The following is a 9,632-nucleotide window of genomic DNA, read 5'->3' on the forward strand; positions in this document are numbered from 1 at the left end:
CGCTCTTTTTGTGTGTTATGGACAGGAAATTAGAATTATTAAAAGCTCTAAGGCTTTGGAGTCCTACAGAACCTGGGTTCAAAACCTGGCTCAGCTGCTTCCTCTCCGGATGCCCTTGGGAAAGTCACTTCACCTGTCTGAGCTTCAGTTTCCTCATCTGTTAGGAGAGAGCAAATGCATGCAGTTGTGAATATTAGCTCTCTCAGTGTGAATCTATCTGGGTCATGATCTGACTGGAGTTACAGAGAGTACTAATAACAGCTACCCTTTGTTAATATGAATGTTAGGTTAACATTTATTGAGTGTTTCTTAACTCCTATAAAGTATTGATATTATTCCCACTTTACAGATGATAAAACTGAGGCCCCAACAGCGTGGTCACCCAGAGGTCACATAGCTAGTAAACTGGTAGGAACAGAATCTGAAACCAGATCTGACTGATTTGAAAACTTGTGTTCTAACCACCAGGCTATAATGCCTTAAATGCCTTCAGCAGCTGCCCATCATTCTCAGCAGTGATGTCCAAACTTTTTTATGAAATGGAAGCATTTTGTCCAGCAAAATCTTATATAGAACCCCAGTTTATAAAGCAAATGAATGTTGTACAACTCCAGTTAAAGTGGGGGTAATGTCCTAGGTCCATGCGGGCTTAGTTCTGGCTCTGTTTAGGCTGTGTGAGCCTAAACAAAGTACTTCATCTCTCTGAGATTCGGTTTCTTCACTTGTGAGATGGGGATATTGGTGCCAACCTAATAGCGTTGTTATGTGGACCAACTGAGATAATACATGCAAAGCACTTGGCATGAAGCCTGGCTTGTGATAAGAACCAAATAAGAGTGGCTATTGTTGCTGTGATTGTTACCACCCGCAGGAATCTCTTCACTGACCGCGGGATGGGGTGGAAATTTCTCAGCCTTGTATCCATGGCCCTCCATCATCAGACCCAACCTGCATTTCCAGCCTTCAGCCCCTACCCCGTAGCCAGGCTGAATTACAATGTCCCCAATTCAGTATGCTGCACTACCAGTTCTGCATTTCTGCTCTGCCTGCTGGGGGGACCCTCCACCATCCTCCCCCTTGCTCCAAAAGAACAAAAGTACACTTTTTTAAAAAATATTTTTCAAATATTCTTCAATGCCCAGCTCAAAGGTTACTTCCCCTAGTTTTTGGAGGGCTTTTGTTTGTTCGTTTTCTTTTGGCCGCGCAGCACAGCATGTGGGATCTTAGTTCCCTGACCAGGGATGAACCCACGCCCCCTGCAGTGGAAGCGCAGAGTCTTCACCACTGGACCGCCAGAGAAGTCCCTCCCTTAGTTTTTTTTACCCTGACTCCAAAAGAATTTCTCCCTTCTGCCGAATCTAAATGCACCTTTTCTAGTTGTATCCCGTGCTTTCTACCTATGCACTTCCTTTAACTGCAGCTGGATCAGAAGCTCCTTGAAGGCATTCTGCACCGCACTTAACATAATGCCTCAGGCAGTCAGTATTTCTCAAACTTCACTGTGCACTTGAATCCTATGGGGGTGGGCGGGGGGGGGGGGGGTCTTGTTAAAATGCATATTCTGGGGCTTCCCTGGTGGCGCAGTGGTTGAGAGTCCGACTGCCGATGCAGGGGACACGGGTTCGTGCCCCGGTCCGGGAAGATCCCACATGCCGCGGAGCGGTTGGGCCTGTCAGCCATGGCCACTGAGCCTGCGCGTCCAGAGCCTGTGCTCCGCAACGGGAGAGGCCGCAGCAGTGAGAGGCCGGCGTACCGCAAAAAATAAATAAATAAATAAAAATAAAAATGCATATTCTGATTCATTGGCTCTGGGGTGGGCTGAGATTCTGCTTTCTCACAAGCCCAACTGGTGCTAATGCTTCTGGTCCAAGGACCACACTCTGAGCAGCAGAAGGGTGTGGTAAATGTATGGGAAATCCGTATCATTCACTCAGTAAGAAGTGTCTACGCAGGACCAGTTCACGGGCTAGGCCCTGCCACCTTAAAATGTAGAAGGTTTTTTGGTGTGTTTGTTTTATTAAGGTTTTGTTTTTTTACTTTATCCTTTTGAATATGTACACATGGTAAAAAGAATTTTTTTCATAAAATCCAAAAGGGCACAGAGTGCGAGGACGTCAGTCCCCAGAGGTGATCACTGTTACTTCCTGAGTTTTACTCTAGAGATACTTTACGCATATAAGAGCATACATTTGCACCATCTTTTTTTCTAATATACTATTCACACTGCTCTGCCCCCCTTTTTTTTTCATTCTACTATATCTTCGAGATTGTTCCATATTTCAACATATATCTCTACACCCTATTTAATGAGTGGCATAATGTCCACACAGAATGCATTGGTTGTTTTTATAAAGTGTAGAGTGAAGTATGGCTACTTCTTGGCTTCTTTCTCATCCTACACATTCCCCAGAGAGAACAGGTATCTTGTCTTCTGTTCTTTGAATCCTCTGAATTATCTCACCCATGTTGGTACATTTTTGTCAGTTTCATTTGATCTAGACTGCATCCGTTACCCACTTACACAAGCATGTCTGCAAGTTCTTTTCCTCCAGATTCCGGTCTTCCTAGACTCCAGCTGTTTCTTTACTCTGCATCCCCCCAGCACTCACAAATTACTCAAAGCCATTTTCTTGTTTTGGTCACATATTGGTGTGGAACGCTGCATACATAAGTATGTATAAAATGTGTATTGGCGGGGTTCAGGACACCCTACCCCAAAATATGGTGCCTCAGCATATTGAATATTTCAAGCTGAAGGAATTCGAGAAAATAGGTGCAGGAAGGACTCACTGACGTTCCCTAGAAGCAAGTCATAAGACCCTCATGTGAGAAGTGCCCTCCCTCTACCCAGGGGAAAGGATCATCCTTGTCTCGAAGATAGAGGGACCCCCCAAGAGGAATCTTAGTGAACACACCTTGCTAAGTTTCCCCAGTTTCCTACACTGAGTTCATATCCCTTTTGTCCTGTCACGTTTTCCCATGACTTCCCACTCTCCATCAAAGCTAGCACAAGGGCTTCCCTGGTGGCGCAGTGGTTGGGAGTCCGCCTGCCGATGCAGGGGGCGTGGGTTTGTGCCCCGGTCCGGGGGGGGATCCCGTGTGCCGCGGAGCGGCTGCGCTCGCGCGTCCGGAGCCTGTGCTCCGCAACGGGAGAGGCCACAGCGCTGAGAGGCCCGAGTACCGAAAAAAAAAAAAAAAAAAAAAAACTAGCACAAAAACATACAGGTTTGACTGCTTCTTTGGGTCTTCATTTACTTATGATTGCTCCCATGTCACGTGAGACTTATACTAGATAAATTTATATGCTTTTCTCCTGTTAACCTGTCTTTCGTCACAGAGACCGAGCCAAGAACCTCGAAGGGTAGAAGGAAAAGATATTTTTTCCTCCCCTCTGATATGTTTAAGGAAAAAATTAAAACATTAATAATAGAAGCCTTCTGTCACTTCCATCCGCCTCCCTGTGCCCCTTCCCTGTCACATGATGGTCTCTCCACCTACGAGGTAACCACTATCCTGAATTTTGCATTAATCATTCTCTTGCTTTCCTTTCTTGGTGGTTCTCCAGCCGTTAGCCTCACCTAGAGAGCTTGTTAAGACATGGACTGCTGGGCCCTGCGCCCAGTTTCTGATTTAGTAGATCTGGGGTAGAGCCCAAGAATTTCTGCTTCTCGGAAATTCTCCGGTGGTTCTGTTGCTGCTGATGCCAGGACTACACTTTGAGAACTGCTTTATCTCAAAGGTACTCTTGCCTTCTCTGTGATGACTTGTGTCCTCCCCTAAAACCTAGCCACTCAATAAATGTAGCTTAAGGACTTCCCCTCCTTCTTCCTCTACTCCATTTCCTATCACCCAGTTTATGAGCACTCAGTCTTTGCAAAATATTTTAATTGATTGTGACATTTGACCACTTTCCATTTTTTTCTTTTCCATTAATGAGCTCATTTATAAGTTGCTTCTCATTAGTGTGTGTGTGTCTCTTGTTGTAAGTTAACTAGAAGAACGGGTATAAACAACATTTACATGTCTTATTCATCTAGACTTTAAGCTCCTTGAAAGCTGGAACCAAGTGAAGGGATTCAGAACATGCCACCCCAAAATATTCTTCTTTAATTATTGATTACTGATCATTTTGAGCTGAAGACACTTGTGAAACAGCAGATACAGGAAGGGCTCTCCCCCTTTCTATCTAAGAGCAGGATGTAAATTTTTCCTTGAGAAAGGTGCCCTCCCTGTACCAGGAAGAGAAGGACATTCTTATCATCAGAGACTGGGAGTTGACTCCGGTCTGTATAAGCAAACTTACTAAAATAACCCTTATCTTCCATTAGTTTCCCTCACATACTTCCTAGTCACTGAGCCACGATTTATTGCCCCTAGTCCAAGGGCCTTTGCTTTGTCACATCCCCACAATTTATCATTCTTTTTGTAAAAAGGTATGCACCTTACAGGCTTTTGGACCTAACAACTTCTTTGGGTCTCCATTTTCCTTCTGTGAAGACACCTGTGTATATGTAAAAAAAAAAAAAAAAAAATTAAATTTGTTTGCTTTTCTCCTGTTAATCTGTCTCATGTCAGTTTAATTATTAGGCCAGCTGCAGCATTTAAGAGGGTAGAAGGAAGTTTTTCCTCCCCCTACACAAGTTTAATTTCCCTATGTAGTCTACCACTTCAAGTAAGCTACAGGCCATAATTTGCAAATTCAGTTGCCAAAAGACAATTAAATAAATGAAACTTGACAAGTGGAACTTTGTTGATCTGGAGACCACGTCCTAGGTAAAGAGGGCAGCTATTACTTGGATTTAAGCCAATCGCGGGTCCCTTGTTTTCTCATTTTCCCAGTTTTCAAGAGAAACCAGAAAAAATCCCAACTAATTCAACATTTTAAGTACACAGAGCAGGCACACAGAGTACACAGATTCCATACAGAGTACACCTGCAGGAACTGAAACTGAATCCATTCCACATTTCTAGACCTTTTCAGTAAATGGATGGATGGATGGATGGATGGATGGATGGATGGATGGATGGATTGGTGAGTGAGTGAGTGAGTGAGTGAATAATGAGTGGTAGCTCTGGGGGAGGGGAGCGGTTAGTGAAGAAAACAAGCAATTGTTGAGCACCTACTCTATGCCTGGCCCTGTGCAAAGGGCTGTATATACCTTATCTCATTTGACTTTCATAACAAAACTTCAAGGTAGTTATTATCATTCTTGTTTATTTCCACACTCATTTCACAGATAAAGAAAGGAGGCTTAGAAAGACCCAGGGTCACACCACCAGTTTTCTTTATTTATAACCTACTTAATTTTAAAAACAGGATTTCAGATGAACTCTTATGATTTAAGCTGGGTCCTGAGGCTTGGATTCCAGATAGCTCTGTTATACCGAATTGCCACCATCAGAGGAGTCAGGTTCCCAGAAGGCACGTTGGGGAGGGTGCCAGGAGTTCAGGGGGCAGGATTGCTTCCTTGGGGATGTTACCAAACCACTCACAGCTTCATGCTTCTCAAGGATATCAACTAGTACTAAGGTGCTAAGACACAAGGGGTCTCTTGCCGGCTTGATATACCTGCCCTTCCCACTTTCTCCTGTCTCACTACTTCCTACCCTCTCAGAAGTCAAGATTTCTGCCTATCAGCCTTGGAGCTCACTCCATCTTAATTCCTTTCTAGAGCCCAGTAGGATAAGGGCAGAGATGCAGATACGGGAGCCGTTTGTTTGGAAAACATTTTATTGGAGTTACTGAGGCAGCAAAGAGTGATCATAGATAGGATGGTGATCAGATCCCACACTGGCCCCCTCTTTCAGTGGTATCAGCAGTGCTGGGTCTCGAAGGGGCTGGTCATTGGGCATCCGCAGCTTTACCCATCATTCCTCTCAGCTGTGGGGAGAGAGGGTACGGTCAGTTTGGAGACCCTTGGGGGCGGGGAGCCAGAGTCCTAAGAAAGCCCAGGATAGGGTGGCGCCCTGGTGGAAAGGAATCTCTGCCCCAGTCTAAGCTCCTGTTCTCCTCTGAGTTATAGTAGTTGCGATTTCCCTTAGCTTTGTTTTTCTTAATCTTTATTGGAGTATAGTTGATTTACATTGTTGTGTTAGTTTCAGCAAAGTGAATCTGTTATACATATACATATACCCACTCTTTTTTAGATTCTTTTCCCATATAGGCCATTACAGAGTATTGAGTAGAGTTCCCTGTGCTCCACAGTAGGTCTGTATTAGTTATCTATTTTATATATAGTAGTGAGTATGTATATGTCAATCCCAATCTTCCAATTTATCCCTCCACACCTTTACCCCCACCCCAGGTAACCATAAGTTTATTTTCTACATCTGTAACTCTATTTCTGTTTTGTAGGTAAGTTCACTTGTAGCCTTTTCTTAGATCCCACATATAAGTGATATCATATGATATATGTGTTTCTCTGTGTGATTTACTTAGCTTTGATCAGAAGAAGCTTTATCCTCCTTTCACTTTCCCCACTCTCCCACTGAGATCCTCTGCTTTTTCCCTCACCCCCAGCCTCCTTTCTATCCTAATGCCCACTGCCTCTTACCTTAGGAAAAGCATCCCAGTTGACGAAAGGAAGTCTCCTTTTGACAGACTAAAACAGAAAAAGAGAATGAGAGTGATGTGTTACAGGTCAGGTGAGCATGGATCAGTAAGCGCTTGCTGAAGACTCTGTAGCGGTGACGGTGTCATTGTTTTATAATTACAGTAAGCATTAACATTTCCTGAGCACTTCTTCTGTGCCTGCCTTATACTGACTGCTTTATGGGCATGATTTCATTTGGTCTTCACAGCAGTCTTTTTTTTTTTTTTTTTTTTTTTTTTTTTTGGGGTACGGGGGGCTCTCACTGTTGTGGCCTCTCCCGTTGCGGAGCACAGGCTCCGGACGCACAGGCTCAGCGGCCATGGCTCACGGGCCCAGCCGCTCTGCGGCATGTGGGATCTTCCCGGACCGGGACGCGAACCTGTGTCCCCTGCATCGGCAGGCAGACTCTCAACCACTGCACCACCAGGGAAGCCCCATAGCAGTCTTTTGATGTTGGTACTGTCATTGTCTCCACATCACAGATGAGGAAACCGTGGCTCAGAGAAGTTAAGACATTTGCAAGAGGGCATGTAGCGAGTATGTGCGGGTCACGCACTACAGGCTCTAATTCCAGCGCTACCACTGACTTAGCCTTCTAAGCTTGGGTAAGTCACCCAACTTAGAGCCTCAGTGTCTTCCTGGAGGATGAGGGAATTCGAATAAACTCTTGACTGATTAAGTTTTTCCTTTTCAGAGATTGTCTTTGTGGGCCACGTTAGGAAAATAAGGTCTGGCCACGACAGCCTCCCCGGGAAGTTTTCTTCAGTTGGGCAGCATCTAAGTGGGACAGTTACTCCCTCCCAGGAAAGAACCAAAAGGGCTAGACTAGAATGCGTTGCCACTACCCGGACCAACCGTCAGGAGAAAAAGGGCGCCCAATTGCTTACCTCGAAGAGGGCCTTCCAGTTCAGGAATTCATTACCCTTAAGAACCTTTGCAGAGAGAGAAAGAGACCAGAAGAGAATCAGTTCCAGGGAAGGACAGAGCTTAGCCCCTAGCCCTCTGGGAAGGGTGAAGGACCATGACAGCTCTGCAAGCTCTCTACTCAGGCCTCGATCTCCTTTAGGATTTGGATATATATGGGGGCCGAATTAAAGAATTAAACTTACAGGTCGCGACTTTTCAGTGTTCGGAAACTGGGCATAAGCCATCTAGGCAAAGCAGCAGGGTGTTCAGAAAGTTATTTAGGAACATGAACAGATGGGGGACGAACTCGTAGTCAGATGGTGGGAAAACAGGTGGTTTACCTCCTTGGTTCCTGCCACATTATTACCAATGGTGATTCCTTCCTGGAAAGCGAAGGGGAGAAAGGAGACAAATGATCGATCACATGATGGCAAATCCCCTTCCCCAAACCCTCTCTGCCAGCTCTGCTCCCCTCCACAGGCCAGTCCCATTCTCCACCATGGCGCCTCCGTTAACCCACTCTGTCCCAGTGTGGCGGATGATTGACAGATGTACACATGTCGAGAAGGGATGGGAGAGTGGCACGGGGGAGATAGAGAAGTCGGAGCCCAGGCCTGCATCCACCGTCGGCAGCAGGAGGAGAGGGCGGAGAAAGAGGATTTCTCCCAAGAAAAACGAGCTAGTGCAGTTCTGCTGTGGACTCGGGGTGTTCCCGAGACACCCACGCTCAGCCCACGGAGCTGGGCACAGGAGATTGGAAGGCAGGTGGGGGCCAAGTTTCTGAGGTGCCCTGTCTGCCTTTACTTCTGGAGGTGGGTTTGCTTTGTGGCTTGAATTGCCACCAGAGTCTGAGTCTCCGTCTCCCTGCTCCAGCTGGAAGCCCACCTCCCACCCCCGTACTTCAGTGCCTCCGATCTGTTGCCATCCCGACCTTAGCTGCCCAGCCTCATTGCCCCTCATTTCTTCCTTCCCACAACAGAGGTCACAAACAGGTAGCCTACAGCCTAGACCCAAATGTTTAGATCTCATCACAATTTGGCTTGTTTGTTTTTTAATTTGAATTAAAGGTTTTTAATTAGTAAGAATTCAGAAATCCGATTTCCAGTTTCTCTTGAAAATTTTTAAACTCCGGCCACACTGGGCACATTTTCCCACTTAGCAGCAGTCAGATGGCATAGAGACTGTCCCCTTCCAGGTTGGGCAAATTCATTCCACCTCCCCTGAGGCCCCACCAGCCCTCTTGCGCACGGACATCACTTGCTGGGATCCTAAGCAGTGGAGTCTGTGACCCCTATCGTAGACTTGCAAATCCGACATGCGCATTCCCCCATCCCCCTCACAGTGCGATAAGGTGGGGAGAGAGGGACCTCAGGATTTTTCCTGGCTGGAGACTGACTCCTAAGGATTCTTGGTATGGCCTAAGCTCCAGAGGTAGCAGGGCGCTTCTAGCCACCTGAGAGCCATTCCCAGGGATACAAACAAAACAAATGTGGGGCTGAACCCAGACGACCAACTTCAGCCCCTGTCTCCTCTCAGGATGTCCAGCCTCTACCCCACACTTTACCACCCTTTCCAGAAATATAAGCCTCTCTGCCCCTTCCCAGGAAAGCTTTGTCTCCTTCCTCCTTTCTTCCCTTCCTCAGAGCCCCAGCTTCTCATTCAGCCCCTGGTAATAGCCAAAGATAAGAGCCACTTATCCAGTGACCGATTGAGTCAGCTAACAGGTATAAGAGAAAGAGAACCCAGGTGATGTGCTCACCTCAGAACTGCCCAGGGTAGCCCCCTGAGCAGAGTGGAGCGCCAGGAGAGAGAGGAGAACCACAGCAGCAAGAACTGGGATCTTCATGGTGTCAAGTTTGGGGTGTTCTGAGGCAAGGCAAGGCTTGCCCTTTATATTCCCAGGGAGGCAGATCTGAACAGAACTGGGGTCCCCACCCTACTGACTCACCCCCAGATCCTGTCGCCCACCCCTGGGGCTCTGGGAAGGGGAGGTGTGGACTGTTTCCCACTTGCCTTGGATTTCTCAATTCACATTCTGCCCTGGGCACTTGGAAGGTAGGCTGGCAATGGGGTTCTTCATGCCAATGGAGCTGAGATGGAGACAGGTTGGACCTGTCCCTCCCAGAGACTGGC

The 9,632-nt window shown here is 46.6% G+C and overlaps 1 protein-coding gene across 2 annotated transcripts; it reads right to left on the minus strand.

The window, feature by feature from the left end:
• Positions 1–5,713: 5,713 nt before the first annotated feature.
• On the minus strand, positions 5,714–9,415 carry KRTDAP (keratinocyte differentiation associated protein). 2 transcript variants are annotated; one of them, XM_033845029.2, is made up of 6 exons: positions 9,259–9,415; positions 7,841–7,882; positions 7,703–7,744; positions 7,481–7,525; positions 6,555–6,602; positions 5,714–5,881 (listed from the first exon to the last, which is right to left on the minus strand). In XM_033845029.2, the coding sequence occupies exons 1-6, from the start codon at positions 9,343–9,345 to the stop codon at positions 5,843–5,845; spliced, it is 303 nt and encodes a 100-aa protein (XP_033700920.1). In that variant the 5' UTR covers positions 9,346–9,415; the 3' UTR covers positions 5,714–5,842. The 2 variants fall into 2 exon arrangements, with proteins under 2 accessions (XP_033700920.1, XP_033700921.1); XM_033845030.2 differs by lacking the exon at positions 7,703–7,744 and having other exon boundaries at positions 9,259–9,413.
• Between the last annotated feature and the right edge of the window lie 217 nt (positions 9,416–9,632).

Source organism: Tursiops truncatus, chromosome 19 (assembly GCF_011762595.2).
Source record: "Tursiops truncatus isolate mTurTru1 chromosome 19, mTurTru1.mat.Y, whole genome shotgun sequence".
Classification (NCBI taxonomy): Eukaryota; Metazoa; Chordata; class Mammalia; order Artiodactyla; family Delphinidae; genus Tursiops; species Tursiops truncatus.